The following is an 18,602-nucleotide window of genomic DNA, read 5'->3' on the forward strand; positions in this document are numbered from 1 at the left end:
TAGATGACTGTGATGTTTTCTTGATAACATATCTAGTTTCATTGATACAGTTCCTCGCACTAAAAGAAGCATGCTAAAATTTCCAACACATGTCCAGACCCTGTCGAAAAAAAAAAAAAAAGTAAAAAAATACACGCACATGCACACAGCTGCAGATTATTCCTGCCACTGCCAGATCAGGACCCTCCACTGAGCCTTGAGCCTTATTTAAGCACCGCTGAAAGATGAAAAGGGTCGAAGGGGAGAGTTTCTCATCAGAGTGACCCGCTCGATACAGCAGGGGTCCTCCTCCTGCTCTGTTAGGACGCTCTGAAGCTGCCCGTTCTGACGACAATAAAGGCTCTTATAGGAGGATGTTTACAAGATGGATGAAAACTGAACTATTCTGACAAGTGTGAAAGCATTCAGTGCTCTCCACTAGGCCTGAACTATTTGGGGCAAATATCTAATTTCAATTTTTCTGACGGACGAAGGTCAACATAAGTTCAATATTCACTGTATTATAGATTTAAAACGTGATCGAGCAATAGCACATAAGACGCCATCAAAAGTGTAGTAATTGTCGACTCTGATGGCTCACTAAAGTACTGAAAATAAATATTTTTGTATTACGTCAGGTTTTTGCTTGTTATTCAGTTTTCCTCTTTGTGACCCAGCAACTGGAAATCCACTATTACTGCTGTGGACCGTTTATAATGAGCCAAAATTTTTCAATGACCTTTTCTACACCTCATTGCCCAGCAGAGACTCTCCAACCCTTTCGGTCAATTAACACAGCAAGGTCTGTCGTGTGGTACCAGATGTGGCATTTTGGCTCCAAGTGGACCCCTGTTGTTCTTCCAGCCCATTTATTCACAGATCCAGACACATATACTGTGCCTCTAATAGCCGAGCTCAGACCCCCCTAGGCTCAGTACAGCACACGACGAGATCAGATTCCTCCTATCAGCCAATTTGTTGATATATCTGCTCTCAGACCAGCCACGGAGGAGCAGTGGCAGCATCATGCTCCTTGTATTTTCTCTGGATTCATACCAGTGTCTGTCGTGTACACATGATCATTTAAACTGTATGATGCACTTCAGATACCTACGTATGTACATACAGAGTGGGCACACTTTACATTTGACTCACACATTTTAAGCCAACAGTGCATTTTAGCAGTGTTCACGCTGTCGCACTTTGTGCAGTTATCAGCCTCTGCAGATTGAAGGACTTACTGTCAGCCGCCCAGTAAACCGCACTCACACAGTGACAACCTTGGGAACTCCTGCACCAAATGAGATAATTAAAGGTTTACTGCACTCTCTCTTCCACACATGTTCTGATTCTGCAGTACACACAGCTGCATTAGTGCCACGGTAATGACAGCGTGCCGCTCTGTAGCTTATCATATTACCCGGAAAGTGGGCAAGTGTAGTGGTTGCCAGTTGATGTGGTGTTTAAAGGCGTGCATACCATCACTGCGAACTGTCTGCACCTGGTAGTATACATTTACAGTCATGTGTTTACAATTACGTTTTTGCTCTTGTAAGCCTGCGCCTCAAATCACAACCTAATAAACGATATGTTCCAGGACGGCACAATATTGGAAAAAGCATTGCAGTATGTAGGTTTTTTGCTCAATATATTGCCATGTGACACAACAAAATTAGTAAATCGATCACGTGTATAACTTTTCAACAGCAAGATTCAGTCTGTGGCCAAAATACTGCAGCCTGGTCCACATGTTTAGGGCAGCAGCCTTCATGTTCACCACATTTTCTGTTGTTGTACAGACTTGGCGTCTCTCATCGAGGCCCCAAGCAGCCAACGCTTCTTTCGTCATCGTCAAATTCTTGCTTCTATGATCATCAGGCAAAAAATTCTGTTTGCAAACAGTGATTTTTCAAATGGAAGTCCTCATTATTAAAGTGGACAGTAAGACTTGGGGCTCTTTTGTCCAGCTGGACCACAGGTTGGTTGTAGCTTCAAAATATTCCACTCATGACAGCTCCGTCTTAACTTGTGCCTTGTGTTCTTCATGCTGCTCTGGGATGACAGCTTGAGAAAAATAGTTGCACAATGGTGCTACACATATTTCTGAAGCAAATTGATCCTGTAACTGTATTAATTTGTATCTCGGTATTCATGAGGTGAAAAGTTATCACGTCAGTGATTTCTCTCTGCCGTTTGGCCTTTCTCATACATTGTAACACTGGCAAAGACATCTAAAAATGTGTTTTGCTTTGGATTGTGTGGTCAGATCAGATCTAGCTTTGCAGTCATCATACAGAGCTTAGTGGTGCCGATATAAAAGGTCAAACACATCGGCTGTGTTGCTTCATCCAGTGACCACAAGTGAAAGACACTGCCGACAGAGTATCAGTCCTTGGTTAACATCATCCTTTCCATGGTTCGATGCTGAATTTCTGGGGGTTTTTTGCAACCAAATCTTCCTTTTCAGTCTTTCTCTCCTGTTCCTTGCTCATTTAGTTGTGCACTTGTAAAGCCAGCATGTCAACAAATTGTGTGTCTTGTAAATAATCATCATAAAAGTCAGTGTGTCCAAGAACCCTTAAATCACAGTAAATTATATCAGGCAGACTTCTCTTGTAGAATAGTCATGGAAAATGAAAACAGTTTGAGTTTTCTTTTTCCAGAGAGAGATGTAAGCGATGTAAGATGTAGCATGATGTGTTTGAGTACATTTGTTTCATTTGCTATTGCGCATGCACAAATTGTAAGTCAATAAATATCTCAATAGCGATTAGCTGGACTCCTTCGCAAGTTTGTACAGACAGATGTGGTGACCAGAGGTCGACAGGTGATGCTTGGTTAAATTTCTCTCTCTCTCTCTCTGTCTCTGTCTCTGTCTCTCTGTCTCTGTCTCTGTCTTTTTAGCGTATTGCCTTTATCTGACAGTTACAATAGAGACAGAAAGTAGAGACAGTGGAGACAGAGAAGAGATTTGGAATGATGGCATGTGACCAGTCAGGGTTCAGCTTGGGGATGCTGAGGGCATTTTTCCATTATTTATGTACCTTAACCACTCAGCGATCAGGCCACCTCTTTAATCAAATCTCTCAACAGAAATTGGAAGATTTACCTTGAATTTAAGCACATATATCCATGGTACCCAGTAGACGAATACTACTATCTGCGGTGTTGGCCCTCTTCTTTCCTTTTGTGCCACCATCAGGCATACATGTGTGGCTTTGATTGAAATGTCTCAAGTGTTTGCTGGTCTGCCTAAAACAACCCTTGTTATAGACACTTATGTTCCTCTACGCGTGAAGTGTTTCGGCTTCTTTGATTCCTTCATTTTTCCCCGCCTGTTGTCATCAGGTCATGTATATTTTTCAAATCAATTTAAAGATAATACATAGAAATGTAGTACCAGCAAGTTTGCTCAATATTTTTTCTTTAGCTTTATTTCAAAATAAATGTGTAGGTTACATTTTGATTGAATCGATTCTGGTTTCATTTAGCTACTAAGCTGCATTTAGTTTTGCAGCAGTGGTGCATCTGACAGCATTATTATATATAAATGTATATGTGAAACATTCTGGCATTAAACACAGTGCTGCTGTTGTGCATTACATGTTTCTTCTCTTTTAACATGCTTAAAACATTTTTAAAAATTACCCTAGAAATGTTGTTTAGGTAAATTTAGTTTTATTGTCCTGTGTAGTGAAATGTAACGAAAAAAATATCCATGAAAAAACATCAAATTAACTAATTTGGAAGCATCCTACACCACAAGATGCCCTGGGGCCCAACTATGAAAACTGCGCCTTAGTGCAGTACAATGAAAAATTCTTTCAAAGGAACAAAAATGTGTACTTTTGGGTGAAATTATATTTATGCAACTCTGCACCTGTCGATGGTGTTGCAAAAAATGATGATCAGCTGTTTATAATCTCAATTTACTTTTGCCATTTCCTATACAGCCTGCTGTGGATGCGTGTCGATGAGTGCTTTGCTATGTATTTACTGTATGTGTCTTTTAATATGCACCTTTATCTCAATTTTTTAATAAAACTCACTTCTCATTTGGATTCCAGACACACCCGCCTCATGAACTGGCCTCAATACAAAAAGGAGGATGATTCTAAATTTGAGAGTCTTCTCACATTTTGCATGTGACTACCAGTTCCTTTAAGCTTTGTTTGATTCACGTCATCACTGCGACTATTATTATCCTCGCATTGCCTTGTGTAAAACATGGGACTCTTTAAATAGACGCTGCTCTTGTTGGGTATTAAAAGGGATGTTTTTTTATGCCCCCGTCTAGCTGGTGAAGCTGTGCAGTGGGATGATTGAGGCCGGCAGGGCCTACGTCAGCGCCAACAAGCTCTTTGTTAACGGCATCAAAGACCTGTCCCAGCAGTGCAAGAAAGAGGAGACGATATCGGTGGGTAGCAGCAGCCATTTCTTCAAAACTGAGCTCAAGTGTGTGTATCCACTGAAGAATGTTTGAGGGTCAGAGTCTCAACAAATGACCACTCATCTGTCTTTTCTACGACATTCCAGTGAATCCCCACATGAATAGTAACAGCAAAGCAGTATAAACAGTGTTGTCCAGACACAGAGTTGTGCAGCTGTTGTAAGCATGAGAGAAGTGACCACATGCAGACAGGAGATGTTTATACTGACAGTTTACATGGCTGCAAGAAGAGACATCTGAAACCTGCTTTATGGTTTTCTTTGGGAAAACATTTGGACTGGATTTCCTGTCAGTATGCGTGTCACCACTAGTAGCTTCAGGGTGCAGCAGTTTGACCTTATTTTTCCAAAAACAAGAAGTCTCTAAATGGTTTTATACAGATAAGCATTGATCTGCAACACATTTTGTGAACAGAAATCTAATGCGAAAAAGAGATGGAGGTTTATATGGAGACCTGTGCTTACACTGTGTGTGTGTGTCTGTGTGTGTTAACATTACAGGAATGCCTTGAAAAGTGTGGAGAAAGCCTCCAGGAGATCGTCAACTATCACATGGTAAGACACACACACACACACACACACACACACACACACACACACACACACACACACACACACTGAGCCAGAGGCGAGAGGTCGAGGTAGAGCAGCATTCGGGCACGCCCAGGTTTTCCAGGCATGTTAACATGTTTCAGTTTCTGCATGACACACATAAAAACATACACATATAATCTAACAGTGACATCACTCTGAAATGAATCCGCGCTGGTTGGTGAGTGTCTCTGATTCAAACCGCGTGCTTAACTAGATTCTGTAACGCAAAAACATTCACTTTTATGTTAGACAAACCACACACACGTACACAGGTTTTCCCCTAATGACTCCACAGTGATTTCTCCTCATGACTAAGTGTCATGGAAATAAAATTTCCCACTCTGTGAAACTGCTGGTACAGGTTTGGAGAGCCCAAAGGCAAATTTGCATGTCAAGAGCTATTATGACATTTTTAATACCTATAAGTCATCAACATTGACAGTAACATGTATTAGACACTTTCAGAGAACTGTATGACAGTCATGAAGAAGTGAAACGAGATAGCGTTTGGTGTGAGGTGTTCATATATATATGTATACGTGTCTGTGCAAAATCTATAAAAATAAAGCCAAAGGTGAAATAAGGATCTGTAACAGTGAGATAAAGAGCGAGCAAAGATAAAAATAAGTGCAAAGGGAGACTGGAAGCGGCAAAGAGACGGGGCATAACGATCGAGGCTCTGCATCTTTAAAGGAATAATTTACGGCACAGCTCTTGTCCTTATCTCAGAAATCTGCAAGGTTATCGTTTAGACAAACCATTTTAGTGGAAGAGCATAATTTTTGTCTCATGACAAATTAAATTCTGCTGAAGCTTTGACATAAAGATCTTTTAGCACTCAGATTCATGTATTTCCTGTTAAGCTCTTTGATTTCAAAGCTCAGCACTTGCCATGATCAGGATCCGTTTTTTCCTTGTATGTCTGATTAACACGACTTAACAGTTTACAGCATGATCAACTAGATGAAGGTGTACTTTGGCACTCTAGATGTTTAAATGTATTGTCTAATGACTATGTGCATGCTGAACACACATTTATTGAATATCATTAGTTGAAAAACCTGGTGGCATTAGATGAAAACTTAGTCCATCGCAAAAGTCATCAGGACTTCGGAGGAGTCAGATTAAAACTGAATAGGAATCCATGTAATATTCAAGTAATTGAAATTGCTGACAGACCATCCATAGAGCGATGCTGCAAGGCTTGGCTTGTACAGGTGTATGCATTCTTTATACAAAACTATGTCTTATGTTGGTATTATTACTCTTAGCAGCAGCTTTTGTCTAACCTTTCCCCTTCTGTACTGTGCTTTGACCTCATCAGAGACTCTTTTCTTTCCATTTTTTTCCTTTAAAGCTTGCCCTTCTTGTTGAATTAATTCTGATTTGCCACTCTGGTTAGTTGTATCAATATGTGCCACATTATTGCCCTCTGCAATATAGCTGAATTTTTTTGTTTTTTTTTTAATTCAACCAGTTTTACAGTTTTTTAGGGAGAGTAAATGTCTTTGTCTAAACAAATTCACTTGGTTATACAGCACACATGAACTTCACTTATGTAGTTGAAGGGCATTTACAGCAGCTCAGCTTGCTAAGTTGGACACAGACATGAGTAGGTCACAGACACAACATAGAATCCAGTATCCCATATTCCTTACTAATCTGTCTTGTTCTTTTCCCACAATTTTCATTCATGTCCCTTCTTATCTGACCTCTTCACTCCGCCAAGTTAAAGCCTGTTTAACCCCAACCTTTTCAAATGAAAGCGCTGCACACTACAGTACATAAGACCCATCAGTCACATCCGACTGATGCGATTCTGTTTTCTCGCTTTTTCAAAAAAAGCAGTTGACTATTTTTATCTTCCTATCCATTATATGTACTGACATGTTTGGTGTTTTTTAGCTTTAAGTCTTATCACATTGCCCACCACATTAAAAAGAAAAAAAAAACAAAAAACAGCAGTAAAGCTTTTGGCTGGTTGATGGGCAAACGTGTGTTAGCTTTCATCACCACCTGTTTCTTTTCCTCTGCGTCTCCATCTATCCTCGCTGTCCTCCGGCTCTCTTCCTCCTCCATCGCTTACCCTTCAGCAGAGGTGTCCCAGTCCTCCACTCTAACTCCCAGGAATTACACTAATAGCTTGTCTGGCAGACAGTATGAATGGAGGAGTGGAAGGAGGGGGGGAGGGAAAGACATAGTGAAGGGAAATCTGTCTTTGTTCGACCACCCACTGGTGCCTATTTCTGCACCTTTTCAGCTCTGGAAGACACACAAGTAGGCACTGAAACAGACAAAAGAGTCTCCCAGTAAATCATAGGATGAGCAAATGTGTTTACTTTCAAAAATGCCTAAATCCTGCAAGTCTTAAGAGATTAAAAAGAACATCTTTGTGGAACTGAGCTGATTGTTGTGCGATTGCCATGTGCTATATGAAACATTTTCTATCCAGTGATGTTTCTCTGGAACATCAACACTCTTGTTTGCTTTTCTGCAGTTTTATTGTTGAAACAGAGGAGAGACAGCTGATGCAACTTTTAGCAGACCCGAAAGATTTTTCAACTCTGGGATGAGTGTGTTGTGAAATTGAGAGTAGGCATCATGTAGGTGCGGTTGGGTCACCGTGAACAAAAGCAGGTTTGGACAGAACATTTGGAGTTTTTTCCGTGCGTGTCTGATATCTGCCTGATGGAACTAAAATAGTTTTGAAGATTTCATTATTTTCTGTCACACACCCCATGCAAAAATTATTGTTCTTAAAATATTATTAAAGATAAAACTAGTGGTTTTTTTAGCCGTGTGTTGTCAGTGTGAGTCATATTTCACATCTGAGTTGTCGACAGCTCCACCAAACAGTGATTTTTCCCTCTAAACTTCTCACACGGTTTTAATTTCACTGACTGTTTAGGCGATCCAGTACCTCACCAAACATACATTTTCATCAGATGCTGCTGGATCTGTGCTGATAAAGGCACGGTGTTGCAAGAGACACGAATGGATCAATACAAATTATATTGCAACATTTGCATGACGTGATTTGTAGAAAGTGACCTCAGGTTTACAGACCTGTATGAGGGAGTAAAATGTCTGATGCTTAACTGTCTACTTGAGGCCTTCTACAGTGTGACAACCATTTAAAAAGTGGCTTATAAGCTCTGCAGCCAATGAGGGATAGCAGGTGATTCATATTTCCACACTGAGTGCAGCCTGCATTTGTAGAAATTTATGAACTTCCACCTCAAGCAACGTATCTGAGAGCCAAGACCTGATCCAGTTGGACCATCCGGCTGTGCAAAGGTGTCATGTGGACGGAGGCTTATACACAGACTAAACCTTTAATCCTCAATGTGCATGTTTATAAACTAGGGGCCACTATAGAAAGTTTAATCCACAGACTGCCTGTCAGGATTGTTCTATAAATTGTTTGTGTTTGTATGTTTATGAAGCGAACACAATCTTATTGCTCTTGTGCATTTGTGTGTGCATACAAATGTGTGCACTGAGGCGTTGTGGTTGTCCCTGCAGACGGATAAATCAACAACGCTGCATGTTTCCTTAATATAGACGGATGGTCTGTCAATGAGCAGCCAGTGTGTGTTCATTATATAACAGAAATATAGAAACAGAAGCAAGATCCGGTGGTATGATGCACAAGAAATGGAAGAAGAGGAGAGCTGGTATATATAGTTAACAGGAAGTGAAATGTGGGATCCTATAGGGCTAGAAGTCTTTTGAAGCAGCAACTGAGTATATGCACATGTGTGCTTGTCCTCACCTCTCTTCACTTCCTCTCATCTGCCTGTGGCATCTTCTTATGATGTGAAAGGGTTTGTACTGCCATCTTGTGACAGGATGCATTATCTGCAGATCTGCAGATTTGCTCCAGTTATCACACTTACAATCAGCTCCTTGACTGCTGTTCACTGCGGCTCATCCAGTATGTTTGTGTTTCTGCCTCTCTTGGCTGCTCTGCCCACAGATTTTGTTTGACCAGGCCCAGCGGTCGATCAAACAGCAGCTTCACACCTTCATCAAAGAGTGAGTATCTCATCAGAGGTTATGAAGTAGCCTCCTTTGACTGTGAAAAGGAAAGAAGTAATGCATGTTCAAGTTTGTTCAGAGTGATGAAGTCATGCAAATGGACATTTTTAGAGGGTATGTTTATATTCAACAAAAATGTGTTGCATCCCAAGAGCTATTTTCATATGTCCACTGAGAAATAACATTTGAGGTTTATACTTAGCCTCCTATTGGTCTATCAAGTATCTATTTTTGTTACCACGTGGAAAAAAAATCCCAGTAACAACATGAATCAAGAGTTTTGCGACACCAGAGTGTTGTTGAGATTTTGCATAAATGCTGTGATTTATAACCCGTCCCTTTACCTCTGTTCGGTGTCGCCTCCATTAGGGACGTTCGCAAGTTCAAGGACACCAAGAAGCAGTTTGACCGAGTACGTGAGGACATGGAGCTGGCCCAGGTGAAGAACGCACAGGCTCCCAGGAACAAAGTGCATGAGGCAGAGGAGGCGACACAGGCCCTCATCCTGAGCCGCAAAGCCTTCCGACACCTGGCCCTGGATTATGTGCTACAGGTGAGACACACACTTAGAGGTTATATTACCAGTGATGACCAATAGATGGCGCTCATGATCAACACTGAGCTCCTGATGCTTGATACTCTTGAATGTAGAGAAAGGAGCAGCTGAGTTGGTGGATTTTACTTGCCTCCTGTTCATGTTAAATTTGCATCCTAAAATGTCAAATTTACTTTTCCTCTTTGCTGTTCTTTTACAGATTAATGTGCTGCAGGCCAAGAAAAAGTTTGAAATCCTGGATGCAGTGAGTTTAGATTCAACTCCTTTGTCTTTATACGTGACAGTGATGTTCTGTGTATGTCTGTCCATGCTGATGCTGTTTTGTTTTCTCCTCATATCTCCTGCAGATGTTGTCCTTCATGCGAGCCCAGTACACTCTGTTCCAACAAGGCTTTAACATCCTGGACGAGATTGACCCCTATATGAAAAAACTGGCTGCACAGGTGAGAAGAGACAAACAAAACAAACACAATTACTGCAGTCGCTCTGTGGCCTCGTATTAATAGCAGCTTATATGGCAAATAACACACCCGCTGGAATAATGAAACTACCCAGATATTCAAGTCACGGCTGTGAATTCACAGAGGATTTGAGTTATCTTTATTTCTTCTTTCATCTTGCTTTTGTTCCACTGACTCCTGCTGCTTTGTGCTCTTGTCTTCTGTTGTGTGCAGCTGGATCAGCTGGTCATCGACTCGGCCATGGAGAAGAGGGAGCTGGAGCACAAACATGCCCTCATCCAGCAGAGAGTGAGACAACAACACAAATCTTATCTATCAGCACTAAATCTGTTTACTTCTCCTTTTTAGAGGAACACTAGTGCAACTTCGCCTTCTCTTTATTTCTCTTAATAATAATAATTTCTCATCATAGTCCGCAAAACTCATTGTACCGCTGCTACACTGCTCAGTTTTTAATTCTGATTCTCCTCTGATTACATTTAAACACTTGTGTTGTATCGTATTTCCAACTTTAAATCTAAATAGTTAAAAGTACATGTTTTGTTTGTCATGCTTTTCAGGAAAATGTTATACAAGTTATCTTAAAAATTGCTATACCAGATTCTTCCATTAACATTTTTCAATCTAAAGTGACAAGCTCTTCCTCTTTCAGTAGAAACATTGGGTTTAGAACCTTCTCTGGAATCTAAAACAGGTTTTGTAACAACAACAAAGAATGTATCTTACATTGCCATCCAATGCTTTGTTTAGCAAAAAAACGTCTTCCAAGGAAGCTCTGATTTACTTTTATCTTGTCGGATTCATGACCTGAGCTGTCACGTATTCTCCTATTTTTCTTAAATCCAGCGAGTTCCGGAAAGATCTTACAAAATAACAGGAGCAAATTTACGGGTGTTGTATGTGGGTTGTCTTTTCCTCAGGCCTAAATTTAGAGTTTAAAGTCAGAAAGCGTTCCCCACAAAGATAGTCAGATATGTTTATTTTATAGATCACCCAGCTGAGTGAGAACAATACCTTAAATCCACCCAGCCGTTCAAAAACAGCAGTCACACTCATGTACAAACATCATCCATCTGTTGCTGGAGGAGATGCCAAAAATATGTCAGTTTTTCTACCCAACTTGGCCGTTGCCTCTGATCACTGTAGTTGCCAAATGGCGGCATCCTGTCAGACCTGACAAACAACTTTATGCACCACCTGATTGCGGTTCAGGAGGCCTTCCTTTTGATGCTACATGAGTTGGATTATTCTGCACTTATAAACAAAGCTTCATGTCTAACCTGCTGTAATTAAGAGTAGGCTGGATCTTCATTAGAATTAGAGTAACTGTTTGCCAGAGGCCATGAGGGTTTCAAGAACTCTGTGAACTAAGCAGGGTTGTGGTTGTTTCTCAAAAGAATCTATTACTTATTACTTTTTTTATATACAATGTGAAGCAGTGCATTACTTATTGACTTTCTGCTTAAAGTAAAACTTCACACTTTTTGCTACATTACTTTTGTGCATCAATACCAGAGATGGATTGTCATGTAATTGCTGGTTAACAACATAACGTTACCTACATATCTGCACACATCACTACACTAACACAGAGGACACACAAAAGGTTTGTCTTTTATACTCTTTAATAAAGTATCACTACGAAGGACAAGACACATTCTGAATTTTTTTTTAAAATAGCCTCTTAGACATTATACTGCTCCCAGTTTCTACTGTACTTCAGGTTCTGTGCAGAATTGTGGTGTAACACGTATAATACTACATTACCTCCAATAAGCGTATTGCAAAAAAAGTCTGTAAGGGCAGTACATAATGTGGGACATAATAAGCACAATAATATATTGTTTTCTAAAACAAATAGGAAAATTAGAACTGCGCAAATAACTTTCAAAGCAAACAACCAGATGCTCCCTATGCACATGCGACTGTTCAGAAGCAGCATTAGAAACTGAATTAAGAAGAAATGTTAATGTTAAAAAAAGATATTTGCTCATAGCACCTTGAAGAGTAAATGTCTGTCAGTTTGTGGGATAAATTTATTGAATGAGTACAGCAATAAAATCATTTTAAAAAAGAATACAGAAAATATGGCTTGAAGAATATAAAAATATGTAACAGTAAATGTATTCTTGGAGTTTCTAAAGAGCTGTAAAGGTTTGACGTAAACGGGAAAGTGTAAGATATGAGATGTACAGATATGTAGTGAGAAGGAGCTAATAAGTCTAACTTCATCCCACTCGTTTTCAGACATATTTTTCGATTTTGGATTTGGTTTGGTTGTTTTTTGTGTTTCATTATGTGTGCTTTATTTTGCTTTCTTTATGCCTTTTTGATGCTGTGGCATATCAGAAATAAATCACGTAAATGAATTGCTGCAGCAACTTACCAGCAAAATTAATTAAAAAAAGCCCAAAGAGCACTGCACAGAATCAAGGTAGCACGAGCTGCAAGCTGTGCTCTTTCAAATTCAAAGGAGTGATTAGTAGCTGTGCTGTAATTGTTGCTTTTACGAACAGTAATTACAATGAAACGGACTAATTTAATAACAGTGATGCCTTACATTGTGATATGTTGCCCACAACACTGTCGCTAACTAATGAGAGCTTGTGAGTCAAGACATTCCACACACTGATTCGTACATGTTTCACATTTAAATATATTTAGTTTCTATTATTAAATGAATTTAATGGTGATCTTTTATTAATACATTTCTCTCCTTGTCTTCATTGTCTCCCTACATGGCCACAATCTTCTTCTTTCAGACTCTGATGCAGGTGAGTTAAGTTTTTGTCTTGCTTTTTGAACCTTTATTTTATTACCAGCCTCTTGGTTGAAAATTAACTGTGCAGAATGTCTTCTTGGCGAAAGTTTAAAATTGTTCGCAGAGCGTTGCATTGCGTAAACCTTCAGGAGAAACATGGCAGAACTCTGCAGCTTCTGGTCCATAGCGTTGAGTCTCTTTAGGTGGATCAGACTTTCACATGTGGTTCTTGGAGTTTATTCTCTGAGCTCTACATCATGTCGTCTGCACACAAAGAATCCGCATTTTCTGGTTTGTTGATTCCCAACTTCAGCGTCCATGTGCGAGCATCTCGTAAAATGTGTACCAGCAGATGCCAGGGCACCGCTCATTGTGTATGTGTGTAGGTCGTAGCAGTTGTTGTTTAGTAATGCGGAATAGGTTGAATCACTGATATATGGAGAGCGGTTTTATGGTCACCCCATGTCATCTGTTCAGAGCTGTAGTGCAGAGAGTTTGTGGGTTTTTTGTGCATGGGGCAATCTGTTTGTCTTTCAGTGCATGACTGTGTTTATCAGGAAGCAGGAGACAAAACATGTTTCTTTGAATGCTCCTCATGCTTGTGTGGACACGCCAGCACAGCCTGTCTGCGCACAGTAGTTAGGTGTTTTGATTTGGGTTTTTACCTGTGATGATACCTCACGTCTGCCTCTTTACCTCACTGAAACTGGAGGGTTTCGCTATGCACGAAAATGCAAAAACACAATCTCAGAAAAATTTCCATTAGGGGACAATTGAGTACATAGTCTTGTATTGTGTCATATTGCAGTTTGTGTCCAGAAAATCTTAACTTTTCACAAAGACCAACAGCACAACTGACATGTGTTACTCTCTTGCACCCTGCCAATAATCTGTCAAAAGAACTGTCATCATACAAACCCTGTTGGTGTGTTTCGTCTTCCAGATCTCTTTTCTTCTCCATTATTTTGAATTTCTTTCCAACCACAAACTTGTTCTAGTTCCTTAATAGCTCGGAAAAGACACAAGCGGTTTCTCAAGCTTCCTCCTTTCTCCCCATCTCTGTCCTTGATGAATACAGCCCTTTGAATTTTCCTAAATACCTTATTCTGTGCAGCTCCACTTAAGTTTCATCGGAAAATTTTAATACAGTAGGACGTTTTGTGTTTGTTCCTCTGACAAAATGCTGCCTCTGATAAATCCAACCGAGTGCAGCACACAGTAGAGAGACAGAATTTGCACTTGTATGGGTGAAGATTGGTATTTAAGCTTTGTGGGGAATTACTTGAATGAATGAATGAATGAATGAATGAATGGTTTATTTTTCGGTTACAAAAATTACAGCAAACAAATTTTTTTATTTCCTTTCCCACCTTTCTTCTCTTACTCTTTCCTCATCCCCTACTCCTCTCAAAAAAAGATGAAAAAAGAAAAAAAATGTATATACATAACTTACAATAACTTACTTATGTGCACTTCTTGAAGTTCATGCCGCATACTTGCTCTTATACAACTATAACAGTAGTATAAGATGCAGAGTAACAGTGCCCACGATAACCCAGATTTCTGTTGAAGTTTATTTTGAGTTGTCAGATAATTCCCGGAGAGCTGTCAGCAGCGTGCTTCTGGTGCAATTTCTTGCGAGTCTAAACTTTACTGGAAATTATTTCTGACTGTCTTTATTTCAGCCATTGTAAGAACAAGATATGGAAGCAGGTTCTGGCTATCTTCTGCTCATGTTTTTACTCACTGTAACTTCTCAATGGAGTATAAAGTTATAAAGCCATAAATCATACAAAACAGAAAAAATATTATTTTAAAAGTTTTATTTACTTAGCAAAAAATGGGGGAAAAAATTATTTTAACACGTGCAACATCTTTATTCACGTGCGCCCAGATGAATGACTATGACTGTACATTCTATTGATATTTTACTACTTACACTGTAATTTGTTTCTGTATTTGCTTCCTATCTGCTCTGTGTAATCAAAGCTTGTAGTGCAGCCCAGTTATGTGGAAAACTCCCTGATTTTTTTGTCACGTTGCAGCTGAGTCACTAATGGCTTCACGACTGCACTTTGACCTTGCACAAAGGACCTCAGATTTTTATTTTATTTTTTTTTCTTTTATAGAAACTGGTTAGAACAAAAACAAAAAATTAGGCAAATTTTAAATGAGACATGTAGAATAAAGCAATTTTGATCAAATTTTGCTATTTTAAGTTTGGTTTGTTTAAGTTTCTTGGAAGAATGAGCCTCAAGCACCATCATAAAAGTTAATAACCCAAGTATTCTTTTTGTTTTAACAATTTCTGGCCCTGATAATTGGTGTATTTTTTTCTTTAAAGACAATTTGCCTTTAAACCCACTGGTGGTTTGTGGAGTTTAGGGGGTTGATTCAATAAAATAAGCATGAGGAAGCAGTAGTAAGATGATCTGACCACAGCTGTCCCACTTCTTTGATGTTGTCCTCTACTGTAGCTCCAACTCTGGTAATCACAGAGCCAAAGAGGTTAATATGTCACCAGTGATTTCAGACATGTAGTGCTGCCTGATGCCAGCTTCTACCCACTTCCTCTTCCATCTACTGTCAGCTCCAGCCAAAGTCAACAGATGGCATTACAACACACAGTAGGAGGGTGAATGTGAAGGCAAGTGACGGAGAGAGAAGACAAAGAGCAGAGCACAGATAAAGAGAGAAGAAAAGCTAAAAATCTAGAGATTAAACTATAAAAGAAGAGATAAAGTGTCATGTCAGTGATAAGACACAGAAAACATCAATTGTCTTTCAAGTTACATGGAAAGATGCCCCTTTGTCTCCTCCTCTTATTTTTTAATTGTGTCTAAAAAAAAAACCATTTGATGAAAAGACAAGAAGACAGACAAAGGGATCAAAAGATACAGGAGAAAATGTTTTATTTAGATTTTCCTCCTGAGGACTAACATGCTTTTTTTTTTTTGACTATATAATTGTTATGCAAATGTAGTGATGGAAGAAGCCATGAGACAGCAGAAATTGTGAATTATACATGTTATACATTCTTTATTAATAGGCCACTAAGTTACTGCAGTAGTTGTCCTCAGGAAAACAAGATTTTAAAAGTAGTTTAGCCAGAAGTTCATTTTTAGTGAGAAAAGGTACAAGATATGCAAACTAGTCTGATCTCCGTGCAGATTTAAAAACCATGACAGTTCTGTGGAAGTGGGAATGAAGGTTAGAAGTGCATCAGAACCGATAAAAACATGTGTGTGAGCGTGAAAATGCCTTCACTTGACAGTAAGGACATTCTTGCTGCCTTGAAGCCAAAACAGTAATCTTGCCATAGAGCGAGAAACTATTTAATCATTCCATATCTGATCTGTCAATGTTGTTTCCCCCTTCTTGTTTTTTTTTTTTTTTGTCGCCATCCTTACCTCAGACCTGCTTTGACAGGCACGGCTAGCTCCCCTCTTTCTTTAAATCAACCCCATCTCACCCCACAGATCCTGCTCTCCCTCTTTCTCCTCTTTTTGTTCTTTCACAGCCTGCTTTTTGTGTGCAGGACTTCATTGTAGCTCCCGGGGGAACTATTGTCTCCGCTCGCTCCTCCTCTTTTGTTTCAGGTTTTTGGCTCTGTAGCATTTTACGTCTGAGTGCGGTAAACAGAAAGAAAGGCTGAAGTGGTGTCACTGAACGTTTTGCAAGTCAGATTTATTTATACGTTTCACTGCAGGCTAAATTTGATCACAGAACTTTCTCAGTCTTCTTATTACCTCCGCCAGGAGGTTATGTAATCACCGGAGTTTGTCTGTCCGTCTGTGTGTGTGTGTGTGTGTGTGTGTGTGTGTGTGTGTGTGTGTGTGTGTGTGTGTGTGTGTGTGTGTGTGTGTGTGTGTGTGTGTGTGTGTGTGTGTGTGTGTGTGTGTGTGTGTGTGTGTGTGTGTGTGTGTGTGTGTGTGTGTGTGTGTGTGTGTGTGTGTGTCTGTTTGTCTGTTAACAGCATAACTCAAAAATTCATGGACGGATTTTCACCAAATTTTTACAGGATGTCCGGAACAGCAAGAGTAAGAAGCGATTAGATGTTGGAGGTCATCCGAATCACCGGCGGCCATCTCTCAATTGTCCTTCGACCTTCAAAAAATTCCTGGATCCAGACGGTGATTCGGATCACCTCCAAAACCTAATCAATTCTTACTCTTGCTGTTCCGGACATCCTGTAAAAAATTTGGTGAAAATCCGTCCATGACTTTTTGAGTTATGCTGTTAACAGACAGACAGACAGACAGACAGACAGACACACACACACACACACACACACACACACACACACACACACACACACACACAAACGGCATGGCGAAGGTATGTGCTCTCCGAGTGCTTTTCTAGTTTACAGAGTGGAACATTACTCAGATTGTCCATTAGAATCAGGGCTTTTAATGGTTTTGTACTGAAATATGACCACTATAACTGTAGTGGAAATTCGTTGTAAATGTACATTTTGAGCGGAAAGTACTGAAGGTTGTGAAACTAAGTTTCTTTCTGAGTGAAACTTTGAGTATTGTCAGCCTGTCTCACTGGGCAGATTCTCACTCTGATATCTTGAATGTCACAGTGATGCTCTCTTCTGCTGCAAAAAAAGATTTTGTGCACATTAAAGGAAAACCAAGAAACAACTATCTTGACTGCGTTATTGATAAGTTGAAATCTCTGCAACAACCATGGTGTCAGAGATATAGATATATAAACTACCGTTCAAAAGTTTGGGGTCACTTAGAAATGTCCTTACTTTTTAAAGGAACGTATTTTTTTAAAGAAGATAACATTAAATTAATCAGAAATACAGTCTAGACATTGTTAATATGGTAAATAACTATTCTAGCTGGAAACGGCTGATTTTTCATGGAATATCTCCATAGGGGTACAGAGGAACATTTCCAGCAACCATCACTCCTCTGTTCTAATGCTACACTGTGTTAGCTAATGGTGCTGAAAGGCTCATTGATGATTAGAAAACCCTTGTGTAATTATGTTAGCACATGAATAAAAGTGTGAGTTTTCATGGAAAGCATGAAATTGTCTGGGTGACGCCAAACTTTTAACGGTAGTGTATAGATACAGACATAATGATAAACAATCTCCACTGTCAAACTATCATGAGGACAATAATATCAGCTGTTTCCAAACTGCACACCAACCTGCAAACAAACAGGGCAGCGTTCAACATTACTGTTATTTGCACTCATGATCCCATAATGTCTTGTAATTCAAGATAGTCCTGCCTGCTTTGGTTTAAGAGCAGCGTTACACTCCTGTGTTGTCTGTCAGTTGTGTGATTTATTGTCCCTGATTTGCCAACAGGTGTGTTTGGTATGTCACATCCCCCGAGATGACAGACTGTATATGCAAATCAGCACGTGCAGGCTGCTACAGCTCCTCAGAAACTATATCGCATCTCTTTTCATCTCACCACATGCAAAATAGCTTTCAGACATGCACTTCTGTCTGTTAATCTGACAGCTCCTGAACGTGTTGCAACGAAAATCTTACCAGGTCTGACCCAGTAGCATTTCTCACATCACCTACATTACAACGTGGCACAAGTCTGAACTGCATGTGATTTTTTTTTTTTTTTTTTCGCACCTCACCTTCGATACTGGTCCAAAATCATCGCAGGGTGCAACTGACACAGCACACGTGCCAAGTTTCTCAACAGTTTCACACCTGTTAATCCGCAAACTGCACTGTCCATACAATAAAACTTTACTCCCCTGTCAAACACAGA

The 18,602-nt window shown here is 39.8% G+C and overlaps 1 protein-coding gene across 2 annotated transcripts in view; it reads left to right on the plus strand.

Moving 5' to 3' along the window:
* Nucleotides 1–18,602, plus strand: part of acap3b (ArfGAP with coiled-coil, ankyrin repeat and PH domains 3b) — a 62,873-nt gene that overhangs the window by 30,635 nt on the left and 13,636 nt on the right. For both annotated transcript variants that reach the window (XM_051948240.1, XM_022201432.2), the window contains exons 3-10: nt 4,277–4,396; nt 4,930–4,983; nt 9,002–9,060; nt 9,433–9,616; nt 9,819–9,863; nt 9,967–10,062; nt 10,294–10,368; nt 12,843–12,854. In XM_051948240.1, the coding sequence (XP_051804200.1) occupies nt 4,277–4,396; nt 4,930–4,983; nt 9,002–9,060; nt 9,433–9,616; nt 9,819–9,863; nt 9,967–10,062; nt 10,294–10,368; nt 12,843–12,854 (645 nt within the window). The remainder of the gene's footprint in view (nt 1–4,276; nt 4,397–4,929; nt 4,984–9,001; nt 9,061–9,432; nt 9,617–9,818; nt 9,864–9,966; nt 10,063–10,293; nt 10,369–12,842; nt 12,855–18,602) is intronic.

The sequence above is a fragment of the Acanthochromis polyacanthus genome, chromosome 5 (assembly GCF_021347895.1).
Source record: "Acanthochromis polyacanthus isolate Apoly-LR-REF ecotype Palm Island chromosome 5, KAUST_Apoly_ChrSc, whole genome shotgun sequence".
In the NCBI taxonomy this organism is placed as follows: Eukaryota; Metazoa; Chordata; class Actinopteri; family Pomacentridae; genus Acanthochromis; species Acanthochromis polyacanthus.